The sequence below is a fragment of the Malaclemys terrapin genome, chromosome 10 (assembly GCF_027887155.1).
Source record: "Malaclemys terrapin pileata isolate rMalTer1 chromosome 10, rMalTer1.hap1, whole genome shotgun sequence".
NCBI lineage: Eukaryota > Metazoa > Chordata > Testudines > Emydidae > Malaclemys > Malaclemys terrapin.
Window position 1 is genome coordinate 54,042,742 of NC_071514.1, and position 23,547 is coordinate 54,066,288.

A 23,547-nucleotide genomic window follows, 5' to 3' on the forward strand; every position below is an offset into this window, starting at 1 on the left:
AGGTGAAGTGTGCAAAGCTTTCACACACAAGTTATAATGAAAAGAAAACTGCATAAAATCCCAAATCCTTAAATGAATAGATGTATATTTAAATTACAGACACATTTGTTACTTTAAATTGTTTGAAAATTGATTTTTTTTCCCCTTCCCTTGCCTGACAGGTTTTAAATTCATGCCTCCTATTTCTCCTGGAAGACTGTAGTGTGGCTAATTTACATAAATTGGAACAGAGTCTCAACTCTTGACCGCAAAGGGCTTGAGTAAAACAATAGTAAATGGAACCAAGTTTTACAAAGTTTAACATTCTTCCAACATATTTATTGCAGGGGAGCCAGAGTGACAGCAAGAATGCCAAGAAAAAGAACAACAAAAAAACCAACAAGAATAAGAGCAGCATCAGTAGAGCTAACAAAAAGAAACCCAGCATGCCAAATGTGTCCAATGATCTGTCCCAGAAACTCTATGCCACCATGGAAAAGCATAAAGAGGTACAGTCAAAAATACTGCTGAAATAGGAGATAACATTTTTGTAAAATGAGGCTTGACAATAGTGAAGTCAAAACAGGAAGGAACAATGCTTGTGACTGCAATTACTTTTATTTTTCTTTTACAATACATATTGAAGTAGGTTACCTTCAACTAAATTAATTAGATTATACTATATCTGTGGTATGGTATAAGCTTTGTTTCTCTATTAAAAAGCTTTTATTTCTAAAAGATGTTTTGGAGTTATTTTTATAACCCTAGTCATTTTTCCCATTTACTTGCAGGTCTTTTTTGTGATTCACTTACATGCTGGACCTGTAATAAACACCCTGCCTCCCATTGTGGACCCTGATCCATTACTTAGCTGTGATTTGATGGATGGACGAGATGCCTTCCTTACCTTAGCAAGAGATAAGCACTGGGAGTTCTCCTCATTACGCCGATCCAAGTGGTCCACATTGTGCATGCTTGTAGAACTACATACTCAAGGGCAGGACCGTTTTGTCTATACGTGCAATGAGTGCAAGCACCATGTGGAAACAAGGTGGCATTGTACTGTCTGTGAGGTATGTGCATATGTGTCTGACTCTTTTTTCTCTTTCCACTTCTCCTTCTAAATGTGTCTCCTTCTCCCCCAAGTTAAATGTTCTGCTAAGAACTGCCTATAGATCCAGAAACTAATTTTGAGTTAGGTGTGGGGATTGTCAGCATGGGTAAATTGTCATAGCAGAGTAATTATTCATGCTGTGCAAGACACGGGTTTACCTAACCCCTGCTGTAGACGAAGCTAGAGTTGACAGAAGAATTATTTTGCCAGCTGAGCTATTGCCTCTTGAGTATTGCTGCCATGGAAAAACCCCTTCTATCACTGTCGTAAGTGTCCATGCTACAGCAGCGTAGCTGCCACGCTACGGTTGTGCCACTGTGGCACCTGTAGTGTACACAGTTTCAGTTCTTTCAGGTAAGTATATGCTTTAGCTTGAAGCTCCTCAATATGAAGGTTGGTTTGGGGGATAAAATTTTGATTTAGGGGTAATAACTAGTTTCTAATCTAACTGCTATAGGAGCAGCTAAATGTACAGCAGTCAAATAAGCAATCAATTTCTGAATCTAAGGTAGATTTAGCTTACTGTTAAACTCTGATTCTGAGCTAGGTTTAACTTGATATTAAAGGATCTAGGACCTTTAGACTCATTGTGCTGGTCTCTGAAGCTGGACTTCAGGAGGCTGTCATGTCCTATCCCAGAGAAGCAACTGTAACTGATGGGGTGGAAACTTACTGTCTCATAATACCGTCTGAAAAGGACAGAAGCAGGCAGGGCAATTAGTTGCTGGGGATAATATCTGAGTAGTTTCTAAAGAGGTTACTTGCTCTAGAGTGACTTAACTGGAATGTTTTCATAAATAGAATCATAGGGTTAGAAGGGACTGCAAGGATCATCTAGTCTAATCGCCTACCAAGATGCAGGATTTGTTGTGTCTAAATATTGGGTGAGCCTAGCATTTCCTCTCTTGAGGTGGCCCAGTTCCTACAGCAATAGCACTGGGTGTTGGGCCCTTCCAAATGTGCCTTAGTTGGCATTAAGTGAAGCAAGACAGATCCCACCCTGCAAAAAACCCCATAGAACAGTAAAGCCTAGTTTCACATCAAGAATACGTTGGCATTACCTCTTTAGCCCTTGTAGTATCAAGAGCTTTATGCTGTATTAAGATGCTGAACTGAGTGGGTTTTTCTTTATTTTTAGGACTACGATCTTTGCATTAACTGCTACAACACTAAGAGCCACGACCACAAGATGGTTAAATGGGGCCTGGGTCTGGATGATGAGAGCAACAGCCAAGGAGAGCAACAGTCAAAGAGCCCCCAGGAATCGCGGCGACTAAGCATCCAGCGCTGCATCCAGTCCCTGGTCCATGCCTGTCAGTGCCGCAATGCAAACTGCTCATTACCATCCTGCCAGAAAATGAAACGGGTTGTTCAGCATACCAAGGGCTGCAAGCGTAAGACAAATGGTGGCTGTCCTGTATGCAAACAGCTAATTGCTCTTTGCTGCTACCATGCCAAACACTGCCAAGAGAACAAATGCCCTGTGCCATTCTGTCTCAATATTAAACACAAGCTCCGGCAGCAGCAGATTCAGCACCGCCTCCAACAAGCTCAGTTAATGCGCCGAAGGATGGCTACCATGAACACCCGAAACGTGCCTCAGCAAAGTTTGCCTTCTCCTACCTCAGCAACGCCTGGTACTCCCACGCAGCAGCCAAGTACGCCACAAACGCCACAGCCGCCTCCTCAACCCCAGCCCTCCCCTGTAAGTATGTCACCAGCTGGCTTCCCCAGTGCAACAAGAACTCAACCCCCTACTACTGTTCCAACAGGAAAACCTACAAACCAGGTGGCAGCACCTCCACCTCCTGCCCAGCCTCCCCCAGCTGCTGTGGAAGCAGCTCGGCAGATTGAGAGAGAAGCTGCCCAGCAGCAGCAGCAACTCTACAGGGTCAACACCATAAACAATGGTTTACCTCCTGGCCGTCCAGGAATAGTAAACCCAGCAGTGGGTTCAGTGAACCAGATGCAGCAGGTTGGCATGAATGTACCCCGGCCTAACCCCGTAAGTGGTCCAGTAATGTCCAACATGCAACCTGGACAATGGCAATCATCTCCAATGCCACAGCAGCAAACAATGCAGCCGGGAATGCCGAGGCCTGTTATGCCAATGCCGCCACAGCAAACTGTAGCTGTGCCAAGAATGCCAGGTGTGCAACAGCCACCGCGCAGCATTGCACCGAATGCACTTCAGGACTTATTGCGGACCTTGAAATCACCTAGCTCTCCACAGCAGCAACAGCAGGTTCTTAATATCCTCAAATCCAACCCTCAGCTTATGGCAGCTTTTATAAAGCAAAGAACAGCCAAATATGTGGCAAATCAGCCTGGGATGCAACCACAAGCAGGCATACAGCCTCAGCCTGGGATGCAGCAATCTCAGACTGGGATGCAGCAGCAAGGTATGCACGCACAGCCTAGCTTGCAGACCATAAGTGCAATGCAAGCAGGAGTCCAGAGACCGAGTGTTCCTCCTCAGCAGCAGGGAATAGGTGGCATGAATCCCCAGGGGCAAGCGATAAACATTATGAACCCTGGACACAATCCTGGCATGGCAAATATGAGTCCACAGTATAGAGAGATATTGAGGAGGCAATTACTACAGCAGCAGCAACAGCAGCAGCAACAACAACAACAACAAGGAAGTGCTGGCATGGCAGGAGGGATGGCAGGGCATAATCAGTTTCAGCAGCCTCAAGGACCTGGAGGTTATCCTCAAGCCATGCAACAGCAACGAATGCAGCAGCATATATCAATACAGGGGGGGTCCATGGGACAGATGGCTCAGATGGGACAGCTGAATCAGATGGGCCAACCTGGCATGGGGGCAGATGGCACCTCCAACATTCAGCAAGCACTGCAGCAAAGGATTCTGCAACAGCAACAGATGAAACAGCAGATAGGGTCCCCAGGCCAGCCTAATCCCATGAGCCCCCAGCAGCATATGCTCTCAGGACAACCACAGGCATCTCATCTCCCCGGCCAGCAGATTGCCACGTCCCTCAGCAACCAGGTGCGATCTCCAGCACCTGTTCAATCTCCCCGGCCCCAATCCCAACCACCACATTCCAGCCCGTCACCAAGGATACAGCCCCAACCGTCACCTCATCATGTCTCTCCCCAGACTGGTTCCCCCCACCCAGGACTTGCAGTTACTATGGCTAGCTCCATGGATCAGGGACACTTGGGCAACCCAGAACAGAGTGCAATGCTTCCACAGTTAAACACCCCAAACAGGAGTGCATTGTCTAACGAATTGTCTCTGGTTGGTGATACTACAGGAGACACACTAGAAAAATTTGTGGAGGGTTTGTAGCATTATAGGAGCATCACTTTTTTCCTTTCGTGTTCCTGGACATTTTGTACTGAAAATTCAGACATCTAGGTTGTTTTGAATCCTAGATGGAACTGCTACTTCCTACGCATGGAAGAATGAATTGCTGTTTAAAAAAACAATACAAAGAATATATTTTTTGTTAAAGCCAGGCGGTTAACATATCTGGTCTCTTTTGTGGGGTTTTTTGTTTTTGTTTTTTTGGGTTTTTATTTTTTTTGTTCCTGTTGACTCATACCTTTTTTTTAATGGGAAAACAAGTTCATTATATTCATATTTTTATTTGTATTTTCAAGACTTTAAACATTTGTGTTTAAAAGCGAAGAAAAATAATATTCAGAAACTGTTTCCTGAAAAATGCAACATTATAATGTATCCCGATAACTTTGACATGTTGCGGGAAGATTTTTTTCTATAGTGAACTCTGCAGGCATTTGAAGTATTACCCCTGGAAAAAATAGGAATTGACTCTTGCACACACAAATACACACATTGGCTAATGCCAAAATCCTTGTCTTGCAGATGTAGAAATTGTTGCTTTGTTTCTCTGATAAAACTGGTTTTAGATGAAAAAAAAATAGGGATGATCACTCTTAGACCATGCTGATTTCAATAGAGAAGAAGCATTCTTTTCTTTCATTCTTTCTTCTATGTGAAACTTGAAATGAGGAAAGCAATTCTAGTGTAAATCATGCAAGCTCTATAATTACTATAAATAAGAAAATCCAAGAAGATTCAATCACTGTATAGAATGGTAAAAAAAACAAAAAAAACCTCATTTCTTACTTATATATCATATTGTTAAATAAACTGTGTGCAACAGACAAAAAGGGTGGTCCTTCTTGAATTCATGTACATGGTATTAACACTTAGTGTTTGGGGTTTTTTGTTATGAAAATGCTGTTTTCAACATTGTATTTGGACTATGCATGTCTTTTTTCCATTGTATATAAAGTATTGCTTAAAATTGATATAAATTACTGAAGTTTTTAACATGTATTCTGTTCTTTAAAATCCATGTAAGAATGTTTAAGGTTTTTATTTATTTATATATTTTTGGGATCATGTTCTTTGTAAGACATGGCTATGAATATTCACTCATTACACAGAAGCAGCCAGTGGCATTGATAGGCGAGGCACGATACAAGGAGTACTGTCAGTAGCATGTCTGTTTTACCACACCCTTTATCGATTGTTTCCTTTTTGGGGAAGGGGAGAGGAAGAGAATCTGTTCCCCATACATTTAATACTTACAGGCATTCATCCAGAAGGGTTAACTGGAATAAATTATTAACAGACGTTGCTTTTTTAAAATGCATTGAATTTAGAGAAGGATCACCATTGGAAGAGAGAGAGAAAGTACTGAGTTAATTCTAGGCTAATTTATTTAGTCTATAGCAAAATATGAACATAATATGAACCTATTGACTTTAACACTATTTTTCTGCTGTTAACTCCAAGTCTAGATTTGAGGGTTTTCTGTGGAATAAAAATAACTAATCATGTACGTGTTCCCTCTAATATCCTGTCGTCATGCCCTGATGTTCATGGGCACAGTCCACCACCCAGTAAATTACTTTCTTTCTGAATTTAAAACTGAGGAAACTCTCCAGGTTTAGGATGTGAAAGTTAAATCCACCGTTAGCCTAGGATTACAACACCTTAAATTTTAGTCATGTGGTTTGTGAACTTCAAAGGGGATTTGCAGCAAATCTAGAAGAATACCCCCTAACCCATGGTCTGGTGTTGCTCCGGTTGGGAGCATCTGGCTTGCTTGGCTTTTTACATGAAGTTAACACTTCCTCCAGTATTACATTTTTTTTTATTGGGACAGTGTTTTAAGGAAAAAAAGCAAATGTATTAACTTCTGGAAGTGGAAGAACTTTTTGCCCCATACTGTGAAAATAGTAGTGCACCACAGCACTGCTTAATCTTTTTTAAACTGTAGAGGGTCTCTGCTTAACTTCTTCTGCAAATCTAAACTGTTGTACCAACATCACCATCTTTGGACTCACCTTCCCGTGCAACTATCTTCAGCAATCAAGATGTCAAAATTCTGGGCTGGGGTGAGGTCACTGAACACTAACCCAGAGCTTGTCCAAAGGAAATTGTTGTAAAAAGGATGGAAAGCCCTGATGCTGTGTCTCATGCTGTATACATAAAAGGAGAAAAATACTATATTTGTGATCAAAAAGAGGAAACTTGAAATGTGCTGGTGTTTCTAATAAAAGCTGGTAAAACTGCTTGGATTGAAGGATGGTTCCAACTGGCTAGTGCCCATTAAGATCAGCTGAATCTGAACTAAGGTTTAGCTGGCTGTGCTGAGTCCCGTGTGTGTGTGTGTATGTGTATATATATAAAAATTATTTTAAAAATCCATTAGCACTATTTCTAAAGCTGTATAAGGGAAACCTGAGGGAGATGAGGCTGCTTTCATGTTACAGTTCAACTGGCTTCCAGCTGTGGAAAGTGTACAAGAAAGTCCTTATAGAAAACAGGGAAACATAATTAAGTTCTGATACCCCTGTTGAGAGAATGCTGCTAATACTGTAAGTATGGGGTGTGTGTGGGAGGGAGAGTCTAGAATGCACAGTCACTATTCCTGATCCCATATACTTCGCAGCCATGCTGAATGCAGTGGCACATAATTTCTCTGGCATCTTCAAATAAATTCAGAAATTAGACATGGTTCTTAAGCATAGACTTTAGAATGCTTTAGATAAAAGGGTGAATTTTACAGGTGGGGAACAGGTGCTGTCCCACTTTGACTCTGGCAGAGCTAGGAACAGATCCTAGATCATAAGGTACCAGCTGCTTTGCTGTACACTATTCTCTGCAGAGAGCTTTGACAGTCAGTATAGGCTTCCTCGACTTTATTTTGACAAGAAGCTCAGCATAACTTTAGTTCTGGAATGTTTTTCAGTTTTGTCAAGCCCTGGATTTGAATGCGTTGCAGAGTTTTATGCTGGCAATAAACAATTGCCTTGTAGAAACCTTGAGAAATTTAGGGCTTCTGCAACCTGAAGGCACGGGAGGCAGGTTTGAATCTTTTGGCACTGAGGTGATTAGGGCTTTTAGCTCCAAAGAAGGGATGTATCTCCTTTCTTTCCTGTCAAACCAGGAATCGCTTAATTATTTTTGAGCGGAAGGGGCCTTGAATTCTGAATTGCCTCTTGCAACAACTTGGTCCACTTGCCTCCTTGTCCTCCCTTTCTCCACCATGCTATCTATCAAGGATGGATAGTCACATGTGCTGTGTATTTCAGCTAAAGTCAGCAGAGAAATAGCAATGTTAACAGATAAGATGTCATCGTTATGATTGAGTCAACACCCGAGATGAGTGAGAGCATGGCTCATCCCTTGCAAAGATGTTGTTTCAAACTCTTTATAGATTCAAGATAGCTCTGCACTAGTTCATGTTCACTTTGTTTTGGAAGGTTTTCTTGGCAATCTGAAGGGCTAGAAATTTTCTTTTAATGGGAGCTGCAACTGATTCTGCACCATAAGTTCCTGTGTATGGTCTGATGCAGCCCTGCAGCATAAAATCCATCCTCTGGTAGGAAGTAAGGAAGTTCTAATTTAGTACTGAGATTCAATTCTGCCTTCCCCTACCCTGAAATGTACTAATAGCAATGTTAGTTTGAGGGCAGTACACTGTAATGATCAAACTGGAGCTGTAGTACCAAAATCAAGATAGCATAACTACACAGCGCTGAAAACAGCCACTGGAGTGGAGGGCTGCACTTTATCTGATGTAACTTGTGTATATTATATGCATGATAATGTACATTTGAGATAATCAAGATGGATATGATAAGGAAGCTACTTGAGAAAAAAAATCTGTATGTGATAGAAAACAAGAACTTGGAATGCAATGCTGTAGCATCATAGCTCATCCATACCACTCTGGGATGGATTAGAGATGGAGATGGTGATGACTACAGTAGCTTGTTCAGGCATTTCTATTCTAAAAGGAAATCTTCAGTTTCTTTTAACTTTCCTGAATTTTCACCTTGTTTGAAATTTTGGATGCCCTGCTTTCAGTTAGGAATCCATTTATTTATTTTCTGCAAACTTCACCCAGAACTCTTGAGCCATTCCCAAACATTGGCAGACTGGGAACAAATAGTTCTACCAAACATTCTGCAATTGCTTTCTGAACAGCTGTAGTCCTTAGGTCACACACATGTCTTTCCTGGGGTTGGTAAAAAGTTGGTTTTGATTTACCTAAGTTGTAGGTGTTCACATGCACTGCTTTTGTTTAATAAAGTACGGCATCTGCCACTGTTCCATTAGCCCTGTCCAAGCAAAGCATGTAAATTGAGAGGACGTTTCTGCAATACAGATGTCTCAGTAGTCAATTAGCATTACACCCATGTACATAAGAAAGTTAATGTCAGTTTTAATGCAAACAGGCTTATACAATATAATCTGTGAAACTGTATATTCCATAAATTCTACTGAAGAGGCCTTTCCACATAATAGGGAATGAATGTATGAAATAGTGCAAAGGCTTAGACCTCCTTTATTTCATATACTGTACAGTGTATCTGGTGCTTTATTGCAGTGATGCAAATAGCTGTATATGATGGCATTTTTCTTAAAAAAAAAATAGACTAGGAAATCCCTTATAAAAATCATTATAGTCAAAGAATATAAAGGTTGCAAAGTGAAGGAGGCAGCAGCTAAGAAATTCCAAATTTGTTTCCCATTAAGTCTGCCCCTTGTGCACATGGATTAGTGTCATCTTTAATTTCACTGTCATACTTTTCCCCTTACAATCCTTTCTTCATTCTGTGTGCAAGTTGGTTAGTACTCAGTGAGGCAACTGTTCAATATTTATATTTATCCATATTGTTAATTCAGTGACTTAGTTCCATCCACCACACACCTTCCACACACAGCCCTGAATGGGCTTTTTTTGTTTTTCCCTTCAGAGGGTTTTCTGTAGTGCTCTGCATTGTTGTGTATCAGCCCCCTACAGACATTAATGATTTATCCTTACGCTCAGGTCAGGAATTATCTCTATTTATTGGAAATTAAGTGACTTGCCCAATGCCATGAAGGGAAAATCTGGTTGAGGTCACAGTAGAAACCACTGTTTCATGAGCCTAAGTCCAGTGGCTTAAGCACAAGACCAGCCTCATTAAATAAATACCAACATGTGGAAGTGAGTGAGGCATTGGTGCTCTGGGTCTGGCCCTTTTCACTACACAACCCTGGCTAATAGACTCACCAAGTGACAGACAAGGGCACCCACAGAAAAAAAACTAATTAAACACTATCTCCTGCATGTGCTCAAAAGAGCACAGCAAAGATTTCATGGGCACCATCAATGTTGGGGTTTCCTAACCTTTGGTTGCTTCACTTTACAATTCTATTCTTTAAATGGGGGTGAGGTGGTTAATGGAATATAGAAACAACAAGGAGTCTGGTGGCACCTTAAAGACTAACAGATTTATTTGGGCATAAGCTTTCGTGAGTAAAAACCTCACTTCTTTGGATGAGGTTTTTACTCACGAAAGCTTATGCCCAAATAAATCTGTTAGTCTTTAAGGTGCCACCAGACTCCTTGTTGTTTTTGTAGGTACAGACTAACACAGCTACCCCCTGATACTGGAATATAGAAAGTTTCACATAAAAGTAGGGAAGTTGTGCTGCTGCTCTATATGGGCTCGGTGCTATCACCCGTGCAATGGAAGTAGCTCTTGTCCCTGTAGAATAAGCATATTTAAAAATTCAAAAAAAGGCCATTAAACTGAGTCACAGGGTCTGACATGGAGAGGGACCCACTTAATAAGCAGTATGGAAAGGTGATGCAAGTGGCAGGCTGGGACAAGAGATCTCCTAGCGATCAGTTATTCAAGTTAGATGCAAGTGACAAAACAAGAAGGCGTAACCCAAAACTGAACATGGAAAGAACAAAGAGATGGGCACACAAGCCTTAACAGTGAGAGCAACAAACTAGCAGGGAAGGAATGGGAAGTACTTCTCACGGGTCGTGCTCATCAGCTAGTCTGCGAGGGTGGTAATGAAAAATATCCCCTGTCCGCCCGAGCAAAAGAAGGTCACTCTGTGACCCAAGGCCTACGCACCCCTCTTGCAGCGTCAATGCATTGGATTGTTTAGAAGTTTCATTATGTTATAGTTTTGGCCTTTGTTCCACACACAGTGGCGTACTTTGCTTTACAAAAATACCATCATGTCTAGGGGAAATCTTCCTATTCCAGTGCTGGAAAGCTGCCCTAGCAGGGTGACTGGATTCCCCTGGACCTGGGGGAGATGTTGGCTGTATAGTGATAGCACAGTTAGTTATTTGCTATGCTCTCCATGTAGGGAACCTGGCACGAGCAGGCAGGGACACAGCTGGAGCATGCTGGAGTCTTAATCCCGGGCTGTTCTAATGGACCCCAGGCAGCAAGCTACAAACTGGCAGAAGCAGCAGCCATTGCCTCCACTTCAATTGCACTAAGTGAAGCACTAGCATAGCCCATAATCCTTGTACCCAGTGTATGAAATGTAACTGAACTCCCTATGGTTGCAAAGTTCCTGATTATTTGTAAAAAGAAAGGAAGTAACTAGCTATTTAAGCACAGAATCATAGAAATGTAGGGCTGGAAGGGACCTAAAGAGATCATCTTGATCCTGCCTCAGCACATGGGGCTGGACAAGTAAACCTAGACCATCCCCAATAATTCTTTGTCCAACCTGTTCTTAAAACTTCTAGTGATGCGATTCCACAACCTCCCTTCCTATTCCACCACTTAATTAGCCTTATAGTTTCCTAGTATCTAACCTAGATCTCCATTGCTGCAGATTAAGCTCGTTACTTTTTGTCCTACCTTCGGTGGACATAGAGAGCAACTGATCACCATCCTTCTTATAATAGCTCTTAACATATTTGAAGAGTTTAGCAGTGCCGTGCCTCCTTCCCGCCCTCCCCCCTCCCCCCCATCTTTTCTCAAGAGTAAGGGCCATTCTATACTGAAAACTTACATGGGCATAACTTGTTTCTCAGGGATGTGAAAAATCCACATCTCGTTGAGATGCAGCTATCCCAACCTGATTCTTTTGTCAACCTAGCTACCACCTCTCAGACAGCTGGATTAACTGCAGCAATGAAAGAGCCCATCCAATTGCTGTAGTGAGTCTGTGTACTGAAGCACTACAGTGGAGCAGTTGCAGCACTGCAGCTGTAGCATTTTAAGTGTAGACATACCCTATGCATGACCAGTTTTTTTACCTTTCCTTATAGGTCCTTTAGTTACTAAACATTGTGTCATTTTCATTGCTTTTCCCTAGACTCTCACCAGTTTTTCCACATCTTTCTGGTGCCCAGCTGAGGCCTCACCAGGGCTGAGTAGACAATTATACTCCCATATATTACATATGACTCTCCTGTTCATACACCCTAGAATTTTAGCCTTTTTTGCAACTGCATCTCAGTATTGATTCATATTTAATTTGTGATCTACTATAACCCCTGGCCTTAGATCCTTCAGCAGTACTACCGCCTAGTGCGTTATTCCCTATTTTGTAGTTGTGTGTTTCATTTTTCTTTCTATGTTTAGTACTTTAGTGAATTTCCTCTTGTTGAGTTCAGACCAATTTGTCAAGGTTGTTTTGAATTCTAAACCTGTCCTCCAAAGTGCTTGCAACCCCACCAACGTTGGTGTCACCTGCAAATTTTATAAGCATACTCTCCACTCCCTTAACCAAGACATTAATGAAAATATTTAATAGTACCTGACCCAGGCTGACTCCTGTGGGATTGCTAGATATGGATCCCCCAATTTGACAGCAAACACTTGATAACTACTCTTTGAATACGGTTTTTCAACTAGTTTTGCACCTACCTTAGAGTAATTTCATCCAGACCACATTTCCCTAGTTTGCTTATGAGAATCTCATGTGGGACTGGGTCAAAAGCCTTACTCAAATCAAGTTATATCACATCCACTGCTTCCCCCTATCTACTAGGCCAGTAACCCTGTCAAAGAAGGAAATTAGGTTGGTTTGGCATTATGCTTGACAAATGCATGCTGGCTATTCCTCATAATCCTTTTATCTTCCAGATGCTTACAAACTGATTGTTTAATAATTTGTTCCAGTATCTTTCCAGGTATCAAAGTTAGGCTCATTGGTCTATAATTCCCCAGGTCCTTGGTGTTCACCTTTTTAAAGATAGGCACTATGTTTGCTCTTCTCCAGTCTTCTGGGACCTCGCCCCTTGTCCATGAGTTTTCAGATATATTTATAAAAGGCTCATTTTCTGATCATCGCTTTCTGGAATTACCAGGTGCATTTGCAAGCTGTTTGGATTATACTAATTATGGATGGTAAGGGGAGTGGTTCTTGGTTTCATCTAAATAGAGTGAGTACTTTATGATAGGGCAGTGGTTTTCAAGCCTGTTTCGCAGACCCCTGGGGGGTCTGCAGACTATGTCTAAGATTTCCAAAGGGGTCTGCACCTCCATTTGAAAATTTTAGGGGTCCGCAAATGAAGAAAAGATTGAAAACCACTGTGATAGGGACACAGGCAGGGGTGAACAGTGCAAAATACCAACAAGGGTGGGTTTTGTTTTTATTAATTAAATCTGAAAACCCAATAAACCCCACCCAACTAGAAACAATGGAGCAGGTCTAGTGCCATTGTATTAAGAAAGATGTCAGTTAGGCTAGTTGAGCAATCTGATTAGGTGTAGAGTTTTAGGTTCTCTGTAATTTGAATTTTGATTTATAACATTGAAAGACACACACGGTACACACCCAGCTGTTTTTAATAAAATCAACAATGGCTACATCATCCCAAAGTGGTAGGATGACCAGATGTCCTGATTTTATAGGGACAGTCCCGATTTTTGGGTCTTTTTCTTATATAGGCTCCTATTACCCCCCACCCCCGGCCCGATTTTTCACATTTGCTGTCTGGTCACACTACAAAGTGGCAAGGAAATACCTGGTAGAGCGAAACTTACAAGAGGTTCATTTTTCATATCAATTATTCAGCAGTGAACAAGCAAGTAATTATTAATTGTGACATCAATGCCTCTTTCTAGCAACCATAACCATAAAGACTAGAAAAACTCTGGCTATCAAAGGAATGAGAGTGCTCCAATGGTAAGTCACTGAGCCTGTGAGGGGAAAATGAGTTTGCGTGTTGTCATAACTATAAAGGGAAGGGTAACAGCTGTCCTGTGTACAGTACTATAAAATCCCTCCTGGCCAGAGACTCCAAAATCCTTTTCCCTGTAAAGGGTTAAGAAGCTCAGGTAACCTGGCTGGCATCTGACCTAAAGGACCAATAAGGGGACAAGATACTTTCAAATCTTGGGGGGGGGGGGGGAAAAGGCTTTTGTTTGTGTTCTTTGTTTGGGAGGGCGTTCGCTCTCGGGACTGAGAGGGACCAGACATCAATCCAGGTTCTCCACATCTTTCTAAACAAGTCTCTCCTATTTCAAACTTGTAAGTAAATAGCCAGGCAAGGCGTGTTAGTTTTCCTTTGTTTTCTCAACTTGTAAATGTACCTTTTACTAGAGTGTTTATCTTTGTTTGCTGTACTTTGAACCTAAGACTAGAGGGGAGTCCTCTGAGCTCTTTAAGTTTGATTACCCTGTAAGGTTAATTTCCATACTGATTTTACAGAGATAATTTTTACCTTTTTCTTTAATTAAAAGCCTTCTTTTTAAGAACCTGATTGATTTTTCCTTGTTTTAAGATCCAAAGGGGTTGGATCTGTATTCATCAGGAGTTGGTGGGAGGAAGGAGGGGGGATGGTTAATTTCTCCTTGTTTTAGATCCCGGGGGGTTGGATCTGTATTCACCAGGAGTTGGTGGGAGGAAGGAAGGGGAATGGTTAATTTCTCCTTGTTTTAGATCCCAGGGGGGTTGGAACTGTATTCACCAGGAGTTGGTGGGAGGAAGGAGGGGAATGGTTAATTTCTCCTTGTTTTAGATCCCGGGGGGTTGGATCTGTATTCACCAGGAGTTGGTGGGAGGAAGGAAGGGGAATGGTTAATTTCTCCTTGTTTTAGATCCCAGGGGGGTTGGAACTGTATTCACCAGGAGTTGGTGGGAGGAAGGAGGGGAATGGTTAATTTCTCCGTGTTTTAAGATCCAAGGGGTTTGGATCTGTATTCACCAGGGAATTGCTGAAGGTTTTTCAAGTCTTCCCAGGGAGGGAATCCATTGGAAATGGTGGCAGCGGACCAGAGTTAAGCTGGTAGTTAACCTTAGAAGTTTTCATGCAGGCCCCTACATTTGTACCCTAAAGTTCAAAGTGGGGATACAGCCTTGACATGGTGGCAGAGCGGTGGGGTCATTTTAAACCCAAAAGCCAGTGAGATTTTTTTTTCCTTCTAGCTGCTTGGAAAGCAGAGCTGGAAGTAGATGCATATCTTATCTCTCCTTGCCTGAAGGCAGAGGTGTTAAGTTTTTTTAACAAGGTCCTTTGTTAAGAGAAGTGTTCAAATGAGCAAACAAAGGACAGGGTAAAAAGAATTTACAAGCTGAATTGTTTTTTTTTTTTTTATTTTTACATCCTCGGGAGTAGCTAGTTAGAAAGTCTCTGTTAATTCAGCAGCAGCCAGAGCTGAGTACATCCCAGTTTCAGTCAACTGCAGAGGGGGTGACCCAGCACAAGAAAACAGGAAAATGACTACCAAAGAAATAGCTAAAAAAATAGAACTGGCCAAACTAGAAGCAGAAGAAAATGAAAGAAAACATCAGAGACTGCTTCAATTAACAAAACTCGAGACACAGCAGAGAGAAAGAGAAGAGAAAGCCAAAGAGGAGGCCCACAAGAGAGAGATGGAGCTGAAAGAAAAAGAAAGGAAGCATGAACTGGAAGTAGCAAAGGCTAAGCCGGATACAACAGCCCATCCCAACAACCCCTCTCCAGGTACCACTTCCCATCCCAGAAAATTCCCCACCTACAAGGCAGGCGATGATACTGAGGCCTTCTTAGAAAAATTTTGAAAGGGCTTGCCTTGGATACAGCATCGCTGCAGACCAGTACATGGTAGAGCTGAGGCCGCAGCTCAGTGGACCCTTAGCAGAGGTGGCGGCTGAAATGCCTAAGGAACACATGAACAGTTATGAACTTTTTAAAAACAAGGCCAGACTCAGAATGGGGCTAACACCTGAGCATGCCCGTTGGCGGTTCAGAGCCCTAAAGTGGAAACCCGATGTGTCATTTACCCGGTATGCCTACCACATTGACAAAAATTGTGATGCCTGGGTATCAGGAGCAAATGTTAAATCTCTGGAAGATCTGGTTTCCCTAGTAAAAGTGGAGCAGTTTTTAGAGGGTGTTCCTGAAGAAATAGAAAGGTACATCCTAGATAGGAAGCCCAAAACTGTAACTGAGGCGGGGGAGATTGGAGCAAAATGGGTGGAGGTGGCAGAAAAGAAAAAAAACTAGTAGCAGTTGGAGCGAATATCAGAAGGGGCAAGCCAAAACAAAACCTTACCACCGGGGACAACCCAAGGCCTCATCCACATCCCAAGGGAGACCCCAGACGCCTTCTCACTCCACCACACCAGTCTCCACCAACCAACATCACCCCGGTGATACCTTAGCAGGGCGATGTTTTAAATGTAATGAACTGGGACATATAAAGGCTCACTGCCCCAAGAACCCCAACCGATTACAGTTCATTACACCCCAATCACACCAAAGATCCCCAGACCCAGATGCCTCTCTCATACCCTCGGAGCGAAGGGAAACCTTGAGAGTGGGCGGAAAGAAGGTTATCGCTTGGAGGGACACTGGGGCACAAGTGTCAACTATCCACCAATCCCTAGTGGACCCCAAACTCATCAACCCGGAGGCTACAGTGACAATTCAACCCTTCGTGTCACAGTCTGTAACCTTGCCTACAACCACGTTGCATGTCCAGTACAAGGGCTGGTCAGGAATGTGGACTTTTGCAGTTTATGACAATTATCCCATTCCCATGCTGCTGGGGGAAGATTTGGCCAACCATGTGAAGCTAGCCAAGAGGGTGGGAATAGTCACCCGCAGCCAGGCTAAGCAAGCTTTCACCCCCATCCCTGTTCCTGAGCTGTCCACCAGGGCCCCGTCTGTGTTACCAGAGACCCAAACAAAGGTAGTGGAACTGGATCCCCTGCCAACGACTGCAACAGCCGTAGTGGATCCAATCCCAGAGACCCAGCCAAAACCAGTCCCAGAACCGGAATTGGCAACGCAACCAGCACCAGAACCATTGCCAGCACTGAGTCCAGTGCTTGCAAACCCGTCTACAACTCCAATGCCAGAGGGCACCAGCGAGCCTGACCTGGTGGAAGCAGCAGATAACCTTACCCAAGAGGCTCAGCCAGAGCCTGAGATACCACATAGTGCACCAGCGGACAGCGGTTCACAGTCAATGGAAACAGCCCCAGCACCTGCATCACTTCCAGAGGGACCAAGCTCCAGTCCACAGTACAAGGAGGAACTGATGTCTCCAGCATCAAGGGAACAGTTCCAGGCCGAGCAGGAAGCAGATGACAGCCTTCAGAAAGCTTGGGCGGTGGCGCGGAGCACCCCACCGCCTCTCAGCTCTTCTAACCGATCCCGGTTTGTTGTAGAACAAGGACTTTTATACAAGGAGACTCTATCTGGTGGGCACCAGGAAGACTGGCATCCTCAAAGACAGTTGGTAGTTCCCACTAAGTATCGGGTAAAGCTCTTGAGCTTAGCCCATGATCATCCCAGTGGCCATTCTGGGGTGAACAGAACCAAAGACCGGTTGGGGAAGTCCTTCCACTGGGAGGGAATGGGCAAGGACGTTGCTAATTATGTCCGGTCTTGTGAGGTGTGCCAACGAGTGGGAAAGCCCCAAGACCAGGTTAAAGCCCCTCTCTAGCCACTACCCATAATTGAGGTCCCATTTCAGCGCATAGCTGTGGATATTCTGGGTCCTTTCCCAAAGAAGACACCCAGAGGAAAGCAGTACATACTGACTTTCATGGATTTTGCTACCCGATGGCCGGAAGCAGTACCCTTAAGCAACACCAGGGCTAAAAGTGTGTGCCAGGCATTAACAGACATTTTTGCCAGGGTAGGTTGGCCCTCCGACATCCTTACAGATTCGGGAACTAATTTCCTGCCAGGAACCATGGAAAACCTGTGGGAAGCTCATGGGGTGAATCACTTGGTTGCCACCCCTTACCACCATGAAACCAATGGCCTGGTGGAGAGGTTTAATGGAACTTTGGGGGCCATGATACGTAAATTCGTAAATGAACACTCCAATGATTGGGATCTAGTGTTGCAGCAGTTGCTTTTCGCCTACAGGGCTGTACCACATCCCAGTTTAGGGTTTTCACCATTTGAACTTGTGTATGGCCGCAAGGTTAAGGGGCCATTACAGTTGGTGAAGCAGCAATGGGAGGGGTTTATGCCTTCTCCAGGAACTAACATTCTAGACTTTGTAAGCAACCTACAAAGCACCCTCCGACACTCTTTAGCCCTTGCTAAAGAAAACCTAAAGAATGCTCAGGAAGAGCAAAAGGCCTGGTATGATAAACATTCCAGAGAACGGTCCTTCAAAGTAGGAGACCAAGTCATGGTCTTAAAGGCTCTCCAGGCCCATAAAATGGAAGCGTCGTGGGAAGGACCATTCACGGTCCAGGAGCCCCCCTAGGAGCTGTTAACTATCTCATAGCCTCCCCCACCTCCAACATAAAGCCTAAGGTATACCATGTTAATTCTCTTAAGCCCTTTTATTCCAGAGAATTAAACGTTTGCCAGTTTACAGCCCAGGAAACAGATGATGCGGAGTGGCCTGAAGGTGTCTACTACGAAGGAAAAAAGGATGGTGGCGTGGAAGAGGTGAACCTCTCCACGACCCTTGGACGTCTGCAGCGACAGCAGATCAAGGAGCTGTGCACAAGCTTTGCACCAATTTTCTCAGCCACTCCAGGACGGACCGAACGGGCATACCACTCCATTGACACAGGTAATGCTCACCCAATTAGAACCCCACCCTACCGGGAGTCGCCTCATGCCAAAAGTGCTATACAAAGGGAGATCCAGGACATGCTACAGATGGGTATAATCCGACCCTCTAATAGTGCATGGGCATCTCCAGTGGTTCTAGTTCCCAAACCAGATGGGGAAATACGCTTTTGCGTGGACTACCGTAAGCTAAATGCTGTAACTCGTCCTGACAACTATCCAATGCCACGCACAGATGAGCTATTGGAGAAATTGGGACATGCCCAATTCATCTCTACTTTAGACTTAACCAAGGGGTACTGGCAAGTACCACTAGATGAACCCGCTAAGGAAAGGTCAGCCTTAGTCACCCAGGCAGGGGTGTATGAATTCAATGTACTCCCTTTCGGGTTGCGAAATGCACCCGCCACCTTCCAAAGACTTGTAGATGGTCTCCTAGCGGGATTGGGAGAATCTGCAGTTGCCTACCTCGATGATGTGGCCATTTTTTCTGATTCATGGGCAGAGCACATGGAGCACCTGGAAAAAGTCTTCGAGCGCATCCGGCAGGCAGGACTAACTGTTAAGGCTAAAAAGTGTCAAATAGGCCAAAACAGAGTGACTTACCTGGGGCACCAGGTGGGTCGAGGAACTATAAATCCCCTACAGGCCAAAGTGGATGCTATCCAAAAGTGGCCGGTTCCAAAGTCTAAGAAACAGGTCCAATCCTTCTTAGGCTTGGCTGGATATTATAGGCGATTTGTACCCCACTACAGCCAAATCGCCGCCCTGCTGACAGACCTAACCAGAAAGAAACAGCCAAATGCAGTTCCGTGGACTGATGAGTGTCAAAAGGCCTTTAACCAGCTTAAGGCAACACTTATGTCTGACCCTGTGCTAAGGGTCCCAGACTTTGACAAACCGTTCCAAGTAACCACAGATGCGTCCAAGCGAGGCGTGGGAGCAGTTTTAATGAAGGAAGGACCGGATCAAGAATTCCATCCTGTCGTGTTTCTCAGCAAGAAACTGTCTGAGAGGGAAAGCCACTGGTCAATCAGCGAAAAGGAATGCTACGCCATTGTGTATGCGCTGGAAAAGCTATGCCCATATGTTTGGGGACGGCGTTTCCAACTACAAACAGACCATGCTGCGCTACAGTGGCTTCATACCGCCAAGGGAAATAACAAAAAAGTTCTTCGGTGGAGTTTAGCTCTCCAAAATTTTGATTTCGAAATACAACACATTTCGGGAGCTTCTAACAAAGTGGCTGATGCACTCTCCCGGGAAAGTTTCCCAGAGTTAACTGGTTAACAATTGTTCTTGGAATAAAACATATTGTTAGTTTTTATATAATCAGTAGTATGTCTAAAGGTACATGTGTCTTATTAACTCTGTTTTCTCCTAGAACTCCAGGAAGAAATCACAGCCAGTGTGGAACCGAACGTCCAACACTATCTGTGATTTGGGGGGGCGTGTCATAACTATAAAGGGAAGGGTAACAGCTGTCCTGTGTACAGTACTATAAAATCCCTCCTGGCCAAAGACTCCAAAATCCTTTTCCCTGTAAAGGGTTAAGAAGCTCAGGTAACCTGGCTGGCATCTGACCTAAAGGACCAATAAGGGGACAAGATACTTTCAAATCTTGGGGGGGGGGGGGGGGGAAAAGGCTTTTGTTTGTGTTCTTTGTTTGGGAGGGCGTTCGCTCTCGGGACTGAGAGGGACCAGACATCAATCCAGGTTCTCCACATCTTTCTAAACAAGTCTCTCCTATTTCAAACTTGTAAGTAAATAGCCAGGCAAGGCGTGTTAGTTTTCCTTTGTTTTCTCAACTTGTAAATGTACCTTTTACTAGAGTGTTTATCTTTGTTTGCTGTCCTTTGAACCTAAGACTAGAGGGGAGTCCTCTGAGCTCTTTAAGTTTGATTACCCTGTAAGGTTAATTTCCATACTGATTTTACAGAGATGATTTTTACCTTTTTCTTTAATTAAAAGCCTTCTTTTTAAGAACCTGATTGATTTTTCCTTGTTTTAAGATCCAAGGGGTTTGGATCTTGATTCACCAGGAGTTGGTGAAAGGAAGGAGGGGAATGGTTAATTTCTCCTTGTTTTAGATCCAAGGGGGTTGGATCTGTATTCACCAGGAGTTGGTGGGAGGAAGGAGGGGGGATGGTTAATTTCTCCTTGTTTTAGATCCCGGGGGGTTGGAACTGTATTCATAGAATCATAGAATATCAGAGTTGGAAGGGACCTCAAGAGGTCATTTAGTCCAACCCCCTGCTCAAAGCAGGACCAATTCCCAGCTAAATCATCCCAGCCAGGGCTTTGTCAAGCCGGGCCTTAAAAACCTCCAAGGAAGGAGACTCCACCACCTCCCTAGGTAACGCATTCCAGTGTTTCACCACCCTCCTAGTGAAATAGTTTTTCCGGATATCCAACCTGGACCTCCCCCACTGCAACTTGAGACCATTGCTCCTTGTTCTGTCATCTGCCACCACTGAGAACAGCCGAGCTCCATCCTCTTTGGACCCCCCCTTCAGGTAGTTGAAGGCTGCTATCAAATCCCCCCTCATTCTTCTCTTCTGGAGACTAAACAATCCCAGTTCCCTCAGCCTTTACTCATAAGTCATGTGCTCCAGACCCCTAATCATTTTTGTTGCCCTCCGCTGGACTCTTTCCAATTTTTCCACATCCTTCTTGTAGTGTGGGGCCCAAAACTGGACACAGTATTCCAGATGAGGCCTCACCAATGTCGAATAAAGGGGAACGATCATGTTCCTCGATCTGCTGGCAATGCCCCTACTTATACAGCCCAAAATGCCGTTAGCCTTCTTGGCAACAAGAGCACACTGTTGACTCATATCCAGCTTCTCGTCCACTGTGACCCCTAGGTCCTTTTCTGCAGAACTGCTACCTAGCCATTCGGTCCCTAGTCTGTAGCAGTGCATGGGATTCTTCCGTCCTAAGTGCAGGACTCTGCACTTGTCCTTGTTGAACCTCATCAGGTTTTTTTCAGCCCAATCCTCTAATTTGTCTAGGTCCCTCTGTATTCGATCCCTACCCTCTAGTGTATCTACCATGCCTCCTAGTTTAGTGTCATCTGCAAACTTGCTGAGAGTGCAGTCCACACCATCCTCCAGATCATTAATAAAGATATTAAACAAAACCGGCCCCAGGACCGACCCTTGGGGCACTCCGCTTGAAACCGGCTGCCAACTAGACATGGAGCCATTGATCACTACCCGTTGAGCCCGACGATCTAGCCAGCTTTCTATCCACCTTACAGTCCATTCATCCAGCCCATACTTCTTTAACTTGGCGGCAAGAATACTGTGGGAGACCGTATCAAAAGCTTTGCTAAAGTCAAGGAATAACACATCCACTGCTTTCCCCTCATCCACAGAGCCAGTTATCTCATCATAGAAGGCAATTAGGTTAGTCAGGCACGACTTCCCCTTCGTGAATCCATGCTGACTGTTCCTGATCACTTTCCTCTCCTCTAAATGTTTCATAATTGATTCCTTGAGGACCTGCTCCATGATTTTTTCCAGGGACTGAGGTGAGGCTGACTGGCCTGTAGTTCCCCGGATCCTCCTTCTTCCCTTTTTTAAAGATGGGCACTACATTAGCCTTTTTCCAGTCATCTGGGACCTCCCCTGATCGCCATGAGTTTTCAAAAATAATGGCTAATGGCTCTGCAATCTCATCCGCCAACTCCTTTAGCACCCTCAGATGCAGCGCATCCGGCCCCATGGACTTGTGCACGTCCAGTTTTTCTAAATAGTCCCGAACCACTTCTTTCTCCACAGAGGGTTGGTCACCTTCTCCCCATGCTGTACTGCCCAGTGCAGCAATCTGGGAGCTGACCTTGTTCGTGAAGACAGAGGCAAAAAAATCATTGAGTACATTAGCTTTTTCCACATCCTCGGTCACTAGGTTGCCTCCCTCATTCAGTAAGGGGCCCACACTTTCCTTGATTTTCTTCTTGTTGCTAACATACCTGAAGAAACCCTTCTTGTTACTCTTAACATCTCTTGCTAACTGCAACTCCAAGCGTGATTTGGCCTTCCTGATTTCACTCCTGCACGCCTGAGCAATATTTTTATACGCCTCCCTGGTCATTTGTCCAATCTTCCACTTCTTGTAAGCTTCTTTTTTGCGTTTAAAATTAAGATTGCATTTTGCGATTAAGAAAGCAAGGATTTCACTGTTTAGCCAAGCTGGTCGCCTGCCATATTTACTATTCTTTCTACACATCAGGATGGTTTGTTCCTGCAACCGCAATAAGGCTTCTTTAAAATACAGCCAGCTCTCCTGGACCCCCCCTTTGCCCTTCATGTTATTCTCCCAGGGGATCCTGCCCATCTGTTCCCTGAGGGAGTCAAAGTCTGCTTTTCTGATGTCCAGGGTCCGTATTCTGCTGCTCTCCTTTCTTCCTTGTGTCAGGATCCTGAACTCGACCATGTCATGGTCACTGCCTCCCAGGTTCCCATCCACTTTTGCTTCCCCTACTAGTTCTTCCCTGTTTGTGAGTAGCAGGTCAAGAAAAGCTTTGCCCCTAGTTGGTTCCTCCAGCACTTGCACCATGAAATTGTCCCCTACACTATCCAAAAATTTCCTGGATTGCCTGTGCACCGCTGTATTGCTCTCCCAGCAGATATCAGGGTGATTAAAGTCTCCCATGAGAACCAGGGCCTGCGATCTAGCAACTTCTGCTAGTTGCCAGAAGAAAGCCTCGTCCACCTCATCCCCCTGGTCTGGTGGTCTATAGCAGACTCCAACCACGACATCACGCTTGTTGCTCACACTTCTCAACTTTATCCAGAGACTCTCAGGTTTTTCTGCAGTTTCATACCGGAGCTCTGAGCAGTCATACTCCTCTCTTACATACAATGCAACTCCCCCACCTTTTCTGCCCTGCCTGTCCTTCCTGAACAGTTTATATCCATCCATGACAGTACTCCAGTCATGTGAGTTATCCCACCAAGTCTCTGTTATTCCAATCACATCATAGTTCCCTGACTGTGCCAGGACTTCCAGTTCTCCCTGCTTGTTTCCCAGGCTTCTTGCATTTGTGTATAGGCACTTAAGATAACTCATCGATCGTCCCTCTTTCTCAGCATGAGACAGGAATCCTCCCCTCTTGCGCTCTCCTGCTTGTGCTTCCTCCCAGGATCCCAT

At 44.2% G+C, this 23,547-nt stretch overlaps 1 protein-coding gene across 2 annotated transcripts in view; it reads left to right on the forward strand.

The window, feature by feature from the left end:
* CREBBP (CREB binding protein) overlaps positions 1-6,670 on the forward strand; it is a 175,561-nt gene extending 168,891 nt beyond the window's left edge. For both annotated transcript variants that reach the window (XM_054041404.1, XM_054041405.1), the window contains exons 29-31: positions 327-488; positions 771-1,052; positions 2,232-6,670. In XM_054041404.1, coding sequence (XP_053897379.1) covers positions 327-488; positions 771-1,052; positions 2,232-4,409 — 2,622 coding nt within the window. In that variant the 3' untranslated portion in view covers positions 4,410-6,670. The remainder of the gene's footprint in view (positions 1-326; positions 489-770; positions 1,053-2,231) is intronic.
* Positions 6,671-23,547: the final 16,877 nt, after the last annotated feature.